This window comes from Diachasmimorpha longicaudata, chromosome 10 (genome assembly GCF_034640455.1).
Source record: "Diachasmimorpha longicaudata isolate KC_UGA_2023 chromosome 10, iyDiaLong2, whole genome shotgun sequence".
Taxonomy (NCBI): domain Eukaryota; kingdom Metazoa; phylum Arthropoda; class Insecta; order Hymenoptera; family Braconidae; genus Diachasmimorpha; species Diachasmimorpha longicaudata.
In genome coordinates, this window is record NC_087234.1 from 5,410,597 (window position 1) to 5,427,433 (window position 16,837).

General features: G+C 39.0%; 1 protein-coding gene across 3 annotated transcripts in view; it reads right to left on the reverse strand.

Annotated features, from left to right (window-relative positions):
- Positions 1 to 16,837, reverse strand: part of LOC135166671 (uncharacterized) — a 65,887-nt gene that overhangs the window by 10,540 nt on the left and 38,510 nt on the right. For all 3 annotated transcript variants that reach the window (XM_064129176.1, XM_064129178.1, XM_064129177.1), the window contains 2 exons: positions 7,619 to 7,980; positions 5,002 to 5,065 (listed from right to left, as the gene is read on the reverse strand). In XM_064129176.1, the coding sequence (XP_063985246.1) occupies positions 5,002 to 5,065; positions 7,619 to 7,980 (426 nt within the window). The remainder of the gene's footprint in view (positions 1 to 5,001; positions 5,066 to 7,618; positions 7,981 to 16,837) is intronic.

Sequence of the window (16,837 nt, forward strand, 5' to 3'; positions counted from 1 at the left end):
CCTAAAAGAAAAGCCTCCGGATGCTCGAAAGGCTCAACACACTGGCAAAAACCGTTTATAGTACCACCTAAAAACAATCGTCCAAAGCAAGCTTTTCCACTCTCTGGCCTTTTGTCAAGTCATTTCGGTATAAAAAAAAAAAGAATGGCCGAAAAAAAAATTTCATGAGAAAAAGGGGTAGTCGAAACCCCTAAAACAATCTTTCAAGAGTTCCGAATTATTCTCCCGAGGGCCTGTGGGAAGTTTTCAACCACTTTTTTTCGGGGAGGAAGGGCGGGGGGCTCCAAAACTCTCAACGATTCAAAAAACAAATTCTTCAATTAAAATGCACGAAACTAACATGAGAGAGTAATTTTTTTTTTCAGTGCAACGATTGAGCGTGAAAATCTGGGGACGTTGAGTTGTTATCTAACTTGAGACATCTGTTGTATGCAGGGAAGGAAGAGAAAAAAAATTGAGGAAAAAGCCGTCTGCTGATGCTACTAACGTGTGAGAATGCTCGAATGATGGAAAGACTCGAGGTCAGGCTTCTACTTTAACCCTCGCCTGCCAGTATACCCCACCCCCTCGACACTTTTTTCCGGTGTTTTTTTTTTCTTTACTTCTTTCTTCCCTTTTTTCTCTTCCTCCTGACTCGTCTTCAGTTGACGAGTTCTTACCCGCGATTATGCGTATCTGGAAATAGTCAGCGTTACCCGACTGGATTAGGGATTTATTTCTGGCGTTTTCCATGTAGACAAGTGGAAGAAGAGGGACAAAAAATGAGGGGAAGAAGGCCATTACTGAAAATGGGAAAAATTTTCCCAAGGTGGATGGCTGAAGGTGCCTCACCATGATTGATGGATTTTGATTTACGTCAGTCGGTAGAATTAGCATACAAATTTTTTTTTGCCACTTTTGAGGTTAAATATTGACGATTCTTTGCCTGTCTGTAATTACTGACTGTTCGAGTGATGTTAATTAACATCATTGCCGAAGGCTGTGGTATTTGTCGTTAGAAATGATATCCCGATGTTTTCGTCTGTTCGGTAAATTATTACCCCAGCGTTATCGTCAATTGAATGGGATTTTTATTGGCCTTCGTGAATTTGGAATGTGTCACATTTTAACGAGACGTAATTGTGGGATGCATCGGACAGTTTAATGGACTCTGAACGCTGCAATATATCTCGATTCTCACTGGGTACGAATTTATGGAAAATTATTGATTGATTTCAGGAAGTTACAGCAACAATCAATTGTTCCGAATAATGATAATATATTTATTTCAGTTAACGTTGACAAGATCAAATGCTATGCCACATAATGTCACGTTCGACTTATCTTGGCATAGCACAAGACGTAAAATGTCATCGATGCGTGGTAACAAAAGTTTGAGACGTGTGGGTTTGACAAGTCGGTCATGAAAAGAAATATAAACTGGGACGAGTTTTTGATTACATATATAATCGTTTATACTTATAGCTAAAAACGAGATTGGATTGCGATTCAAACAACCCCGATGTAAAGGTGAATTCCAATTCTTTCGAGGACGGTATGCAACGATTGCCAATAGTTTCTTTTCCCGATCCGTTGTCGATATTGGGGACGACCTCACATACATCGGCCAAACTATCACAGTCCACTCGGTTCTGTATGATGATTCAACATGCAACGTTTTTTTTTTTTTTCTTTCCTCAAGTCTTTTTCTTACTTCGATTCAAGAGTGAATATTGAGCAATGGTTTTTGAACGATTCTATTGTGACCGTTTTCTGTGACAGTTTGGCAATCATTTGTGTTTTCACGACGTGTCGAAAAATAAATCTTCTATCACCGAATTTTATTGGTTGATTGCAATAGTTTATTCTTGGAAGATCAGGAGATTCCTGTCATTATGACGACAGTTGGGAGTGCGTCAGGGGCTAGATGCAGATGAGAATTGTTATTGGGATTACGTGGAGAATACCTAGAACTACGATGAATTGAAATGTTCAGGAGAGTGGAATCATTTAGCAAGGAGATGCATCAAAAAATCATCGGCTGACGAACGACAAAATTATCATAATCTGCAGAATATGGGAGTTTCGTTGATCCAGATTATTAGAGAGTGCATAAATTAGATCGAAATGTGACAGAGCCCTTTCGATTGTCAAATGCCAGAGGAAGTGATCCCCCTGCCCCCTATTACGAGCCCTGAAACTCTAAACGAAATTCAATTAGTGCTCCTTAATCAACGAAAATGGACAAAAAGGGTACGTTTTCTATGGCAGTTATGGGGGGCTTGGCCATTTGGAAGTGGATTTTTGTCAGGTCGGTATCCTGACGGAGCGAAAAATTAGAACTGCATTCCTACGAGGGAGGGAGGAAAGGTAGAAGGGGGGTAAGAGTAAGGTAAGCCCTCAACAGTGGGGGAGCGCTCCCCTCAAGGAGAAATGAGGGAGAGAAAGAGAGGTATATATCCACGGTGTTCCTTAATGCGTCGTGGCGAGTGGCCATTGGCCCCTTGCGCCGATTCTCGAATGGCCGAAATTAATAAAAAGTTGAGGAACGATAAATTAGACCGTCGGCGGCACCGGCGGCCCCCACACAACAGTGGCGAGAAGGGAGTACCTCTACCTCCTCTCTCAACTCCACTAAAACGAAAAAGCAAAATCTCTCACAGATCCCCACGGAGGGCGATAATAAATTTCAAATATAAAATTGTCGAATTCGTTGGAGTTTAAAACGTTCCAACTCTAAAACCCTTTTCTTCCATTCTTTGACGTTTGCTTTTTGATAATAAAAAGTTGAACCTTGCGGAATCAAAAGGGGGTTTTAAAACACAGGGCGAATACACAATCATCAACTATTCGGGGATCATTTTTTTTTTTCAACGGGATTTTAAGCATCTGATGATGCCACTAATTTATATGATTAAATAATTCTAGACGGCTTTTTGTCACAATCTCTGGTATGCAAACAACTTTTTGCCAGGGGAGTTATAGTAGATAAATTCGGACTATCTGGGGAATATTTTGGGGTCGATAATTGCAAAAAATTAATGATGAAAAATAATTATTTTACATAAAACGATTGGGGTAGAATGGGTAGGACGATTCCGGGATTCCGAGTATCGGGGGAACATTGTGTTTGTCATATTTTGGACATGTGGCTCCAACAAAGGGGATTACAATCCCCATAAGCGGTTTAAATGGTTTCCAATGAGCCATGAAATTCAATTTAAATGATGAAATAAAAAATATATAAAATGGAGGGGGACTATTGAGACGATTCTGGGAATCGATAAAAATTCTGAAAGCATCGATGATTACAATGGATTTACTCAGAGATTGGCTCTCAATTAATTCAACCATAATCGTCGTGAAATTTCATTTCCAAGAATTGACGAATTATTTTTCATTGATAAATTGTTACTTTCGTAGTTTTCGTTTTTGTTTTAAATGCCAACTGAGTGGAAAGGCGTTATGATAGTGTCGGAGGGTAACTGGCGCGAATGAGGGACGAGCAGAGAGATGCGTGACTGGTGATAACGGGAGGGGTTCAAGAAAACGCAATATGAATAGGCGAGATTTCTCGGGTTTCATTCATTCCTGTTAAACAATTGGAGTCTTTCATTATGATGAAGAAAAATTTTGACGGAATCTCGCGAAATAATTTCAATGTTCAATAATGTAAAAAATGATCGAAGACTGTGAACTGACGTAAGCGATTTTTTCCAAAAATCAGGTACGGTGAGTAGGATAAATAAAAAAATATCGTTAATATTAATAAATTAATGAAGCAGCATGGAGACTGCCGATTATTAGAAATATGGTAGAGACCACACATGCACTACCACCAAGAAAATAAGGACTCGTGCGCGCAACGATGACGTGCAACGAATAGAGGGCGGAGGGTGGGGGGTGGGTTTGGAAAAAATAAATAAAAAAGATGAATGGGATATGAAGCCCGAGGCGTGCAGAGAGCCATGAGCCTTCCCCAATGCATGCTATTCGTACATGTGCACCAGTTATTTATCGTAGGCTCCCGTTTATATGTTCTATGAACGTTTTTTATGCTGATTGCACTTTTCCAAACTGACGACAATAAAAATAATGAATATTAAATGAAACTATTATTTATCGCAGTTGTTAGAAACAAGATGAGAGGGAGCTTTTTTTTGGTGGCAATTGCCAATTGTTAATTTCAATGTCTATCAAGAGGTCCTTCACACTTACGTGACAATAACCCAGCAGTTGAACTCAACAATATCTGAAGTACATTCGAGGGGTAAATTTGGACCGCGAATAAAGACCATAAACCAACGAAATAAGAGTGAGAGTTCCGTGAAGTGAGAGAGAAAGACAGAGAAATGAAATAATACGTTAAAGGGCCCCAAAGCCAAAGCCCAAGCAAACTACATCTAATTGGCCACTTTGTCCATTTATTCGATTTATTTAAATTATGGGACAATTGACAGTAGGCATTCTATTTTTTAAATCTCCCCGTTCAAACGCGCCTGATTGGGCGAGATTGGCGTGAGACACTGGCCCCACAGATTCCCCAGTTGTGGGCTTAATCAGCTTTGATTGCTGGCCTCAACTATTCACCGTCTCAACTCCCAACATTTATATACATATTTCAACGAGTTTTTAAACTCCATCAATGTTATTTTTTTTTTCTCGCGCGGTTGGGGCAGGGGATTCCCCCTACTTTCTGGGGAATTATTGTTGGTTATGTTCAGCATGCACTTGCCGTGGTTATGTCGGGGAGAGGGGTTTTCTCCAGTGATGACAAACAATGACTGCAGGGAAATGAAATTAACGGCCATTGAAATAATAATAAAATTTCTAAAATGGCGGATCATGGGATATGATGGGATAGTTGGGACAAAGTTAATCTGCGGTATAATTTATCAAGCACTTATTGAATAGGCGGATATTCCAATAAAGGGGGAATTCCCCTTAAAATAGTGAGTTTCGTGATAGCGGTGGATAAATTAAAATGGTTTGAGGATAAAATTTTCTAGTTCTTCAGCTTACCGGAAACTTTTGGATCACCTGCGTTCACCTTCATAGCTGCCAAGCTTGCTATCGTTGGCGGAACCTGAGAATGAAGGAAAAGTGTCAGATATTTTATGATTAAAAATTGTGGGTCAGAAAATTTTGGAAATATCGCAAGGGCTTGTTCAACTAGGCAGATACTAATTTTTTTTTATCAAGACCCTCTTGGTTAGGATCGATGACCTTGCCATGCAGCGTACAATGACATCGAATATTCAAACGAGCTTCCTGCATCGAGCTCACTCAACTCCTCGTCTCCCCCATTATTTTATTTTTTTACTTTCCGTCCCTCCGAACAATATCAAGCAAATGGATTAATTAGAATTTCGATTTTACGCTGATTGGAATGGGCATGAGCTCTGGAGGTAGATGAACTTGGTTGCCATTTGCTTCTGTCGCTTGACGAGAATAAAAATAGACGTTTTTTTTATATTAATGACACTGATTGGGAAGCTTTAGGAGCGTGTGGATGAGAAGGAAGAAGTAAATAATAAGAAAATGGTAAAAGGGGAACGGGAAGCCCTACAGCTCAACAAAATTATTCGAATCCTGTACGATTTCAGAAGCCCTAGCTGACGATCCGATGCGAGAGGGAATTTATAATTCATGTCAGATGGTGCAATCGTGAATAGTCTCAATGTAAAAAATTGAACGAGATAAATAAAAAAAATGCACGTGAAAAATGTAATTTCTCAACAAATTTTGCAAAGTTGCTATAAACTTAACATATTTGCATTCCCATGAGGCTCTCCACAACTTCCAATCTCCGAAGAAGGAAAAAACCCCATAACCTCAACACTTCTCCATAAAATATCTCCTCAAAAACACAATTACACTCAATGCCCTTTTTTCCCTTCATTTTCCATTAATAAAATTCATCATAAATTCATAGTCCACCATAACAGCATTATGAGGGTATTAAATCCACGGGATGAGATGAAGAAAAGACAACTTGTGACGTTGGTCATTGAGGGTGGGGGGCGCCAGGAGCGCCAGATATCCGCGGCGAGGGAGGGGGCTGAACATGCAAAAGGAAGGGAAGGAGGGGGGCACCCATTGGTGTGCCAACGTTAGGGTATATATGAGAAAACAATAGAGCTGATTTGCAAACAATAGAATAACGTTAAGAGTCGAGTATTATACCGGCGTTTGCCCGTTGTTACTTCTTCTTCGTCTTCTCCTCCTCCTGCCACCACCCCTTATCCCCTCACCGCCCCTCACTCTCTCGCTCGACTATATATTCCATAACGCAGTTTCTGTGTGCCACAAGAGTATATGCCCATTAATATTCAAAGGCGAAAAGTAATGTAAACGACACGACAAAAATCGGAGGAATAATTTCAATTCTTTCGCTGAAAATAAACGTATGGAATATATACTCAGGAGAAGGCGGAAAGAAAGAGGGGATTCCCCCTTTCTGGGGTGAATGCCTTTGTATGGATTTTTTGTGCATAACAATTTTTGCAATTTGGTTTTTACATTTTCGCTGGAATGAATAAAAATGTGAGCTTCTTGGGCTCAAGATGAAATCTTATGGAAATGCGTGGGTGGTTTCAATGTTTCTACGATCGGGCCAATTTTTACGTTCCGATTTTAACATAAAGAATGATTGTTAAGAGTGATCGATCTCAAAATACAAGAGAAGAGTGTCTTCGGGAATTATGTACTCAACATTAAAGTCTTATGGTGTTTTTAGATAGAATCGATAGCTCTGGAAATATTCACAAATTTTTAATGTGATACTGAAAGAAAATTGACGGCAAGAGGGAGGGGGTAAAGCGTTTCCCACGGTTTAAATTTTCCCGCCGCGCTGCTGTTCTTTAGTTTAAGGTTGTGAGGTTCAAGGATGGTCAGCAGAACAAACGACTGATATTTGTTATTATAAACTGTGGGTGAAAATGGGAGAAAAAATGTTGGGAACGAAATTTTGAATTTCTACAGAATATCCCTTCATGTTTTCGAGATGTTCAAGAACGTCTAAAGAGGCTTTTTCAACAGTTTGAGGTTAGGTCCTGCTGAAATACGATTTTGAGGTTATCTCCATTCATTCCATGAGAAGAAAATTCATTTATGAAGAATTCCAAGTTAAGAGGGGGAGGGGAAGAGGTGAGTGGCTGGACGAGTCATGTTGCCCGCGGGCTCGAGGCGTTCGTTAAGGTTAACTGCCGGCCGTTAAAAATTTCATTCGCTATGAACGATTAACGACGAAACAATGGTCTTGTACCCTTCTCCACTCGTTCGGGAAAATCCACACAGGCGTGTCTGATTGTCGATCAGCCGTATTTACTATTTATGGATATTCCCAATGGTGCATAACCCAAAAGAAAAAATCATTTCAATTTTTGAGGTTATGGTGAGTATTTCTGTTCCAGTAGACGACTGATGCTGTTTTCTTCCTTTCTGGGGATGATTGAGGGGAGAATTGATTCAATTCAAGACAATTGGTGGAGAAAAGAGACCCGCATAGGAAGCTATTTCCATTGTCATCTAATTTTCCTCGTTATTTCCGGCTTTAATATGTTATAATCGCCGGGACAATGAACTCTATTTTTTTTTATGAAAATATAAAAAGAATTAATAGTTGGAGTGAACTTACCCGTGATTCTTCAGACTCATCTCTCCTTGAATTTGTGGGAAACAGTACATTTCCCATGTGTGCCTGAAGATTTTGTTGCAGTAACTGGGCCAATTGTGGATTTTGGGATAGTATAGCTGGATTTTGTTGTAACAATTGTGCTAATGCGGGATTCTGTATGAGTATCTGACTTAGGGGTGAATTAGCGAGTGTTTGCAGGGGATTTGGAATATTTGGGGATGTGCTCTGGGTTTGACTTGACTGGGATAAATTACCCGGGGGATTGGGTTGACGCGACGGACTTTGGGGGGTGTGGGGTGGCGTAGGAGGACTACCTGGTGCCATTGATGATCCGTCCTTTTCCTCTTTCACCTTGACTTTTCCTGAAAATTAAAAAAATAGGATAAAAACTTATTTTTGAATTACACGATCCAGAAGACGTTAATGATTTTCGCGGTTTTTTAAATTCTCCTCTGGATCTCCGTGACGCAAGAAAAATAAACGTTGAGACTCATTTCCTCAAACACATTCAACCCCTCACGTTTTTACGTCGTGTTTACACAAACGAGAAACCTTTTTTCCTCTCGAAACGGTTCAATTAGACGTGAATGCTGATTGATTGACGAGATTTATTTTCCTAGTATTTAAACAAATACCGAGGGGGAAGTCACAATCTATCCAGAGCTTTAATGAATGGCCGAGAAGGTAATTAAATCGAAGGGGAGATGACTTGTTATTGCACTCACGAATTTTCATATCTCGTAGTCTCGAACTCGCGCTAAATCATCGGCTTTATGATTTAGATTTAGAACCGCACGTCGGCCAGTTCTTTTATTTTCATTTCTGCGGGACTATTTTTTTATGGGCCTGTCGTATTTCTTCGTGAGAATGATGGCGATTGTATTGGGATTGATTAGGTATTTTTGAATTTCAGATTAAATGCATTTTTAGGGGCTCTTTTTTATTTGATTACATTTTTAATTGGGTTTCAGGTTAATTTGATTGTTGATGGAACGTGGAAGGGGCGGGGGCAGAGGAGGGATTAATATCTGTGAAATTGAGAGGTAGTCAAATTTGATGAGATATTAAATTTCATAATAAAAATTAAGAAATCAAATAAAATGACACGTCAATTTTTTTTTCAACACAGTCTGGTTTGTGAGAAAAATTCCTGAAGTATTTTCTTTCAAAAATCTCTCATTCACCAGATAATCATCAAATTCTTACCCCAAAAATTTTGTCCCTCTCGGATAAAATTAAGAAAAAAATCAGTTTCACTCAGGAAAAATACCTCACGTCCTAAATTCACTGAAGATGTCAATCATTCCGTCACTACTATCCCCAGGAGATCATTATAAAATAAAAATCAGTCGAAAACAAATTTTCCAAATTAAGACTAGAGATTTAAAATTTAAATCACAGTCACATGTCCCGGGGAATTTAAATCCTCAGAGTTAAAGACCCCCGGGCTACCGATCCCACAAGACTGCCGCCCGGTGAGTCTCGGAATTTTCCCCAAAAATTGTGGAAAAGGGGAAACGCCGGGGGAAAGGTGTACACCGGACGACGGTGGGGGGCACCGACTTTCCCATTGGTTGGCGCAGGGCTGGGGGTTGTGCCTGAAATAACCGAGAGGGGGATTTAAACACCCGTTGCGAACCAGGGGGAGAACCCTCGCAATGTTTTTAGGGTAAAAAACGTGAAATTGAGACATCTCGATTCCCAGTTTCTGGTAAATCTAGTTTTACAGGGGAACAGGTGCGTGACAATTGCCCTTTAAATCAATTTCTTCTGCTATTTTTTCTTTCGATTATTCTGACATTTTTTTAAAGGTATGAAAATGAGTACAAAATTGCAAATTTGCGGAAAAGAATGTGTTAAAGCCTCACGGTTATATTTTCTATTTATATTGACATGGCAAACGTCACTAAAAAATTGGGTGTCATAGAGCAGAGCAGATAATTTTGCGACATTGTGAATTATTTGAATGGCATGGGTGGAAGGGTAGGGGGTGGTGTGTAGACACAGGCAAATGTTGTTTTTTTAGAAGAGAAGATATCGTGTACGATCGTTAAGTGCCATGATTTTTAAACCCAAAGAGCGATGTTTGGTCTTTTGGCTTGGTTGCCCTATGGTTTCTCCCCCTGTATTTCGTATGTGCACCGTTCACAGCGGGGCGTCTGTGTTTCTCGCGTTTCGAAATATCTCAACGTTGACTCGATCGTTATTTGAGAAATTTCAGGATTTCTTTTTCTTTTAGTTTCGAAAGGGTTCTCTGTTTACAATGAAAAATACTGGGTGATTCTTCAGCGGAGGGAGTATCATTCCTTCTTCGGAATAAGTATGCTTGAATCCTCTGAATTTAAACATTTTTTTTATCCGAGAATTTATCGGTTGAAGAGGAGTTTGAAAAACAAACGATAATTTTTGACGATTTTATAGAACATTGTAGGTCATTTTGTTGTTCACAGGGATTTTTAATTCTTGTATCATCTTCTGAACTACAGAATAACAAAAGGAATAGCCTCAACCCCAATAAATTCCCGCTACGCACCCGTCAACATCTGTATGATGGATGAAATAACAGGGCATGGGAAGTCTTCAGGAAAACGTGGAAAAATAAATACCGTAAGGAAAAAAAATGGAAAAAAATTCGAAACGGGATATAAGGGGTTGTTACATAATTTTTGAGACACGTCATCGATCCACCCTTGGGAAAAGGAGAGGGGTGAGAATGCCCGGATGGTGGAGGGCTCAAGTTAAGCCGTCCCTTCATTTTTTTCCATTTTTTTTATTCTCCACTTCCTTCACTTCTACTTTTTTTATTCTTTATTTGGAAGCTACCTGAGATGCTTCGGGATGGGGGGTAGGGGGTGATCCAGGTATATCAGGATATTCCGTTTTTTCGAATAGAATCTACTGACTGGAGAGTCCCACTGTTCATTGTGCAATATTTGCGAGAGGCGAGAGATACCTGTGGAAAGGATGGAAAAGAGACTTTTGGGGAGGGGGAGAGAGAAATAGACCCCCTGGGTGAATGGGGTAAAGGGAGTGGTGGTTTGCAGTTTATATCAAGATGGTGAAACATGAGAGCAAGGATGAGAAGTTCTTCGATTAATGATTTCCAACCGTTTTCGTCTTGGCGATGGGATTTTTCACCTCTTTGGCGTCTGTGATAATTCAGGAGGGGATAAAAATTTTGGGGTGGAAAGGGATAGATCTAGACGAGACGACTCACGAAAGGGATAAATAGAGTTCTGAAGCTAGTCGCGAAGATTGAATTGATGGGATCATAGAATTTTGCATTCTGCAGAATTTGGGAAAAGTTGACGTTCGGGGGTGAGGCTATAATGATGAGGTGGTCTATTCTTGTATTTTTATATAGTTGACTGACGCTACAAGTGATAGGTCTCGTCTGCAGCTCTTGACGTAGACGCTGATGTCTTCACAATCGAGATAATTCGCCTCGTCCAAAAAATCTTGAAATCCAAAGTTTCTATGAATGAAAATCATCTTTGAAGCCATCTGTTACATCATTCCAACCCGGAAGTGCCTTCTCCCATGGAAAAAAAAATCTCAAGGGCGCTGGAAATCCTTACCTCGTTCATCTCTCAAATTTCCTATCCCTAAACTCCGAAAAAAAGTCCAAAATAAAGGACGCGTCTCAAAGGTCTTTCCTACTCTTTCTGCCCCTTTCCCGTTACAAAAAAGGGAATAAAAAAGGAGATTCTGTAGCCCAGGGTCAGGGGTGAGTACCGTTTTACCGACTATTAACTCACTTTTACCCCATTTCAACCCTTGAAAAAAAAACACCCCTCTGCAATTCTTCACTTCCACTTCTCGTAATCTCCTTCACCAATTTTTTGCGTAATTTTTTTTTTTCGCCCTTTTCGTCACCCTCGGAACGCGTGCGCAGGTAGATACCACCATTCGGGTAATAATATACCTACCTGCATTTTTTCCCCCTACCCAGGTAGGAAATGCCAATGTCCACGAAACGGGCCAGGTCTGGCACGAGACTGGCTTGCCAGATCTGGGCCACCAAGCTTGGCCCGAGGCATGGCCAGACCGGCAAAGAGCATGGCTTGCCAGGCTTGGGTCACTAAGCTTGGCCCGTGGTATGGCCAGACTGGCAAAGAGCACGGTTTGCCGGGCTTGGGCAACCACGCTTGACCCGAGGTATGGCCAGACTGGTAAAGAGCATGGCTTGCCAGGCTTGGGTCACCAAGCTTGCCCCGAGACATGGCCAGGCAGACAAGGGGCATGGTTTGCCAGGCTTGGGTCCCATATGGAACAGCATTCCAAAAATTGAATTCTCATGGGGAATGTTCCTTCACTAAATTTTTCGTCCTTTGATTCTCCTTCTTCCGAAGGTACCATTATTTCTTCTGAACATACTATTTCAGGGGAAAATATGCGTGGATATCACCGTATACCACACATTCTATGACAACAGCCCGTAAGATGGCGTGTTGAGTAGTCTGATTGTGGCAGTAGACATGAGTGTCGTGTGCGGCAATTTATTATTTTAATATTACTCTTTTACTATTGTAATATGTCTCAGAGTTCATATTCACGGGTTAAAAAATACAGACATTTTCATCAACTGAAGAAAAAAGAATCTGTAAACGTAGAAGGCGCTAAAGAAAAAACTCCGGATTACAGTGAACGCAATAATGCCGATGAGGAAGAGGTTAGTTTGCCAACAGCCAATGAAATAACTATCCGTAGTGGATCTATTGTGGATCAAATTAGTGGAGATGTCGATGTTCGACATCTCGATGATAATGCTAGTGCTTGTGGTGATAGTTGGTCGGGTGGTGATGGTGATTGTGGCTCGTATAAGCATCTTAATGATTGCATCAGTGAATCCAATAGCAGCGTTGGAGACAGGGATGAACCAATTCTTGGGGGTTTATAGTTGATAATACTTCATTTTTCCGGGATAAATGGAATTGTAAAATCACTGTGTTAATATGACTCCATTAGTTCATTTTCGTAATTGTATTAGTTGTGATATTCTTGATAAAAGGTACGATTAATAGGAAAAGTTTATATTATCAATATATTTTTATCGCGAGGCGTTTCATTGGGCAGAATATATATTAATATATGAATATTGTTTAGTATTCGGCTGTCATTGAAGTATTAATTATATTTATTATATTTCTCCTGGCGAGGTCGGAAATCCAGAAGATGGAAATAACAATTGGAAAATGTGATGTATCTTAGCATAATAAAGTATTTTCTATGTCATTTCCTCATAAGTTAGATCACGGGAATAAATATCCGTTGTTGGTTCAGGGATTAAATATTATGTCCAAAAGTTTAAAGGGAAAAATAATAAGTGGATTTTTAATTTTTAAGAAAAATTCTAATGAAAGTAATTTCAGCCATTGAGAGCTGTTTTCAGTATTTGGTGATTCAAGTCAAATAATATTTATAAGGTTGAAGTTTCACAATCGGACTGCGTCCATATTCCCCAAAGATTTCAAATTTAAGGGTTGAAATTAATTAGTTATATGTAATCCTATCCAAGACTTTTTTATATTTCTAAGTTTGTTTGAAAGAGTGAATATAATAAGCAATATTATATAGAACTAGCACACAATCAATGCAACTAAATATCATTCTGTGTTCCGGAGTTGCAGATGGAGAAGACATTATTGTAAAAAAAGGACGTCTTTCCGAGATGAAAAAATAATTCTTATCAGGATAATTCGTATCAGCAATTGTCTATGGATATAAGAATTAATTCTTATCATCCATAGCGGAATAAATTATCCATAATATTGCTATTATAATGACTGTTTTCATGCTTGAATTGAAGCACGATAATTTATCAATTCTAAACTACTAATTTAAAAAATAACATTGGTGCGTTATTTTGTTGGATATTTTGTTAATACAATCTTCGAATTCTGAAGACTGACTGCTAATATTATTAGATTGTAAGAGAGAGTTTATTAAGACTTAATATGGTATGTCGTATTAAATTTCGGATTCAAATGATCTACGTAGATTATTTATTTTAAAAGCGGATGAAAATAATCCACAAAAGATTTTTCTACAATTTATACCTGCAATCATTTTTTTGAGTTTTCATATTCTGTTCGCGGAAAAATCTCATAGTTGTGATTATCTTTCATGAAAATTGGAGATACAAACACTGCATATCTTTAACTGTTCAACCAAAATCGGATGAAAACATGTACTATGTCGATAGGAGGAAAAAAGTTTTTGATTGGCTGAGTTTTTTTGTCAATAGATTTAATAAATTTAAATATAAGTTTTGTCACATAATAAAACTGTTTTCTGTATAATGTTGAAGGTAATAAATACATGTCTGCTTATCAGATATACCGTTCATATATTTATTGGTGATTCTGAACCCAATACAGGCAACGGTTGGAGCCTGGCCACAGCTCTGGTCGTAAATCTGGGCCAATTTCGGGCCGAATGGTCAGCCCAGAATGCGGCCAAAGTTCGGCAATAGGTCTGGGCCAATTTCGGGCCGAATGGTAAGCCCAGAGTGCGGCCAAAGTTCGGCAACAGGCCTGGGCCAATTTCGGGCCGAATGGTAAGCCCAGAGTGCGGCCAAAGTACGGCGACCGAAGTCTGGCCAAAGTTCGGTCCCAGGCCTGGCCCCGTGTTATCATCCCAGGGTCTAGCCAAGTTCGGCGCGAGTTTGGCTGGAGCCCGGGTGCCGAGCTACGGCAGCTCGGCGGCCGTGCTTGTACCAAGGTTGGCCCATTCGTTTTTTCCTACCTGGGTAAAGACTAGGTATTTTGAGAGGGCGAGGTGGGGAGAATACAGAGAGGAAACCCCAGAAATCCGCATGCTCGATTTAATCCCTGAGAAAAATATCGGCGCAGATACGGGGTTAACCGATTTCCCCAATTTTTATTATGATTTTTTTTTTCCAGTGAAATGTGAGACGGGAGCATCTCGTGTACACCCCGTGTGACCCGTTTAAAGGTTTAAGTATCTCGTAAAAGTGGGAATTGTGATACAGTGTGCAAGGGAAGCTCCAATTTTTTTTAAGGGATTTTTTTTTCTTCATTGAAACGTGAGATTTAGCGTGAACGGTTAAAATTGACCTTTCATAATTGAAAGTACCACATTGTACGGTTTTTTTTTATTTTTTCAGTCAATATCAATTTGATGATGAGGTACATTATCTGGACCTATCAATCACGGGAGCCGTAAAAATTAGGCTGTGGTTTATTCGAAAAAATCCGATAAATTTGTTAAAAATATATGAATTCAAATAAAAAGTGATGGTTTCGTTTTTCAAAATTTACTCTACGATATTTCTATTCCCTACACTAATTCATTCTTCCAATATGAAAGATAATTAATCTGAAAGTTGAAATGACTGAAAAAGAAGGTGAGGGGGAGGGAGAATGGTCCCTCTGGGATAAAAGGGTTTTTAAGGTTTGAGTGTTATGTTTTTTTCTCTCCATCACTGAAAAGAAATGAGCTGATGGACCAATGTGTGCGTGTGAGGAGCAATTCCTTTACACTTCAGGGCCGTTATCCTTTATTTTCTCGTATGAGATGATTTTTTTTCACATTCTCATTCTTATTTTTCCCCTGTTTCTCGACGTGTTAAGGGAGTCCTTAATCATCAGTCCGGGGGTGACGCTGATGTTTATGAATGTTCGTCGCTATTTTTGGGCCGAGTCTTTGTGGTATTGGAGTGGTCCGAGGTTTTGAAAAATCGGAGGAGTGATTGAGGAATGACCGATCGTACAATGGGAGTTTTTTGAATTATTAAAGTGCCTTCTGGTTATGATTAATTGTCGACGAGCGATTTTTATTTATTTATTTTGCCTGTAGGCACCGAAATCTTTTCGAAAACATGTTGTTTGTAAATTATTTATGCAAATTACTAGTGATGAAAGAAATTACAAGGCGTCACTTACGTAAAATTTCTGATTTTTAAAGTAAGAATAATTAAAACAAGGCAAAATAAATATTTAAACAATTGCAGGATCTTCAAATGACGCGCTTCCGTTTGTTCTGTATAACAGCGTTTGTTTTTTTAGATTTTTGGCCCTTTTTCTGTCACTGAATGCAAAGATTAAAATCCTGCCACAGAATATCGTAATTTTTCCCCGTGAGAAATAATTTACAATTCAAATTTTTAATCTGGTTTTTCGGTGGTTAAACATTGAGCGTAGGTTTAACGGTCACTCCTCGACCGAGAGATTAATTTTAATGACTGCTCGTGGAAAATTGTTGTCATTACTATTGGAAAAAAAAATTTGGAGTAAAATTTGTAACGGATTGTGAATAAATTCATGAGGTCGCGCTGGTATTTTTTGTTAAGTAGCTGGAAATATTATATCGGAATTCCGTTCTTACATATGCCAAGTCCACTTGGGGGACTATGTTCGGGTTAAAAATGTGTGAAACAGTTACGATAATAACACAGGATTGGTACAGAATTATGACAGATCATCCGTCTTCTCGTATTTTAATACTTTGTGACAACAATTTTAGATATTTGCCCGTGAATAACATCATGTGGCCTCTAACGAACAGGGAATTATTCACATTCAATTATTCATGTTTTTCTAATCCATAATTCTTTAATATTCATTAAAAAATTATGAAACACGATTCGCGATGTTTTATTTTGAGTTGAGAGACGATTTGACGTAAATCATCGAATAAAAAATAAAAATATTCAATGAGAGATTTTGATTGTTGTCTGTTCGTTATAAACTTATAAAAATTTACTGAAGATGGAACCCCGCAACGAATCTCCCCTTTGATTCCACCCATATAACCCTAATAATTCCACAAAAACTAATCAAACATTTTTTTTTTATTCTCACAAAACGGAGATTCTTGACACAACTCATTCCGTCGGTTTCTTTCATTCTCCCCGGCTCTTCCACTCCGCCATAATTCGAAATTTATGAGTTTGTGGATTCGTTTACGTTCTTTTCTGAAATCCTCCCGGGATGTGTGAATTGTTAGAGCTATCCCACAATTTTGTGACGATTAATGCATGAAATTCCCGAAAAAAAAACTAAAACCATCCCAATTATCAATTTTAGTAATTGAAAGCTTTAAATAAAAATTGAGAAATTTGGTTTTCACGATTTTTGGAAATTAATCACCACAAAAGTTTAAAAATATAAAAATATAATAATTTACGTGATGCTGATCGCGATTTCCCCGATTAGCACCACCCACGTGTATCGTAAGGACAGAGAGGCGAGAGTC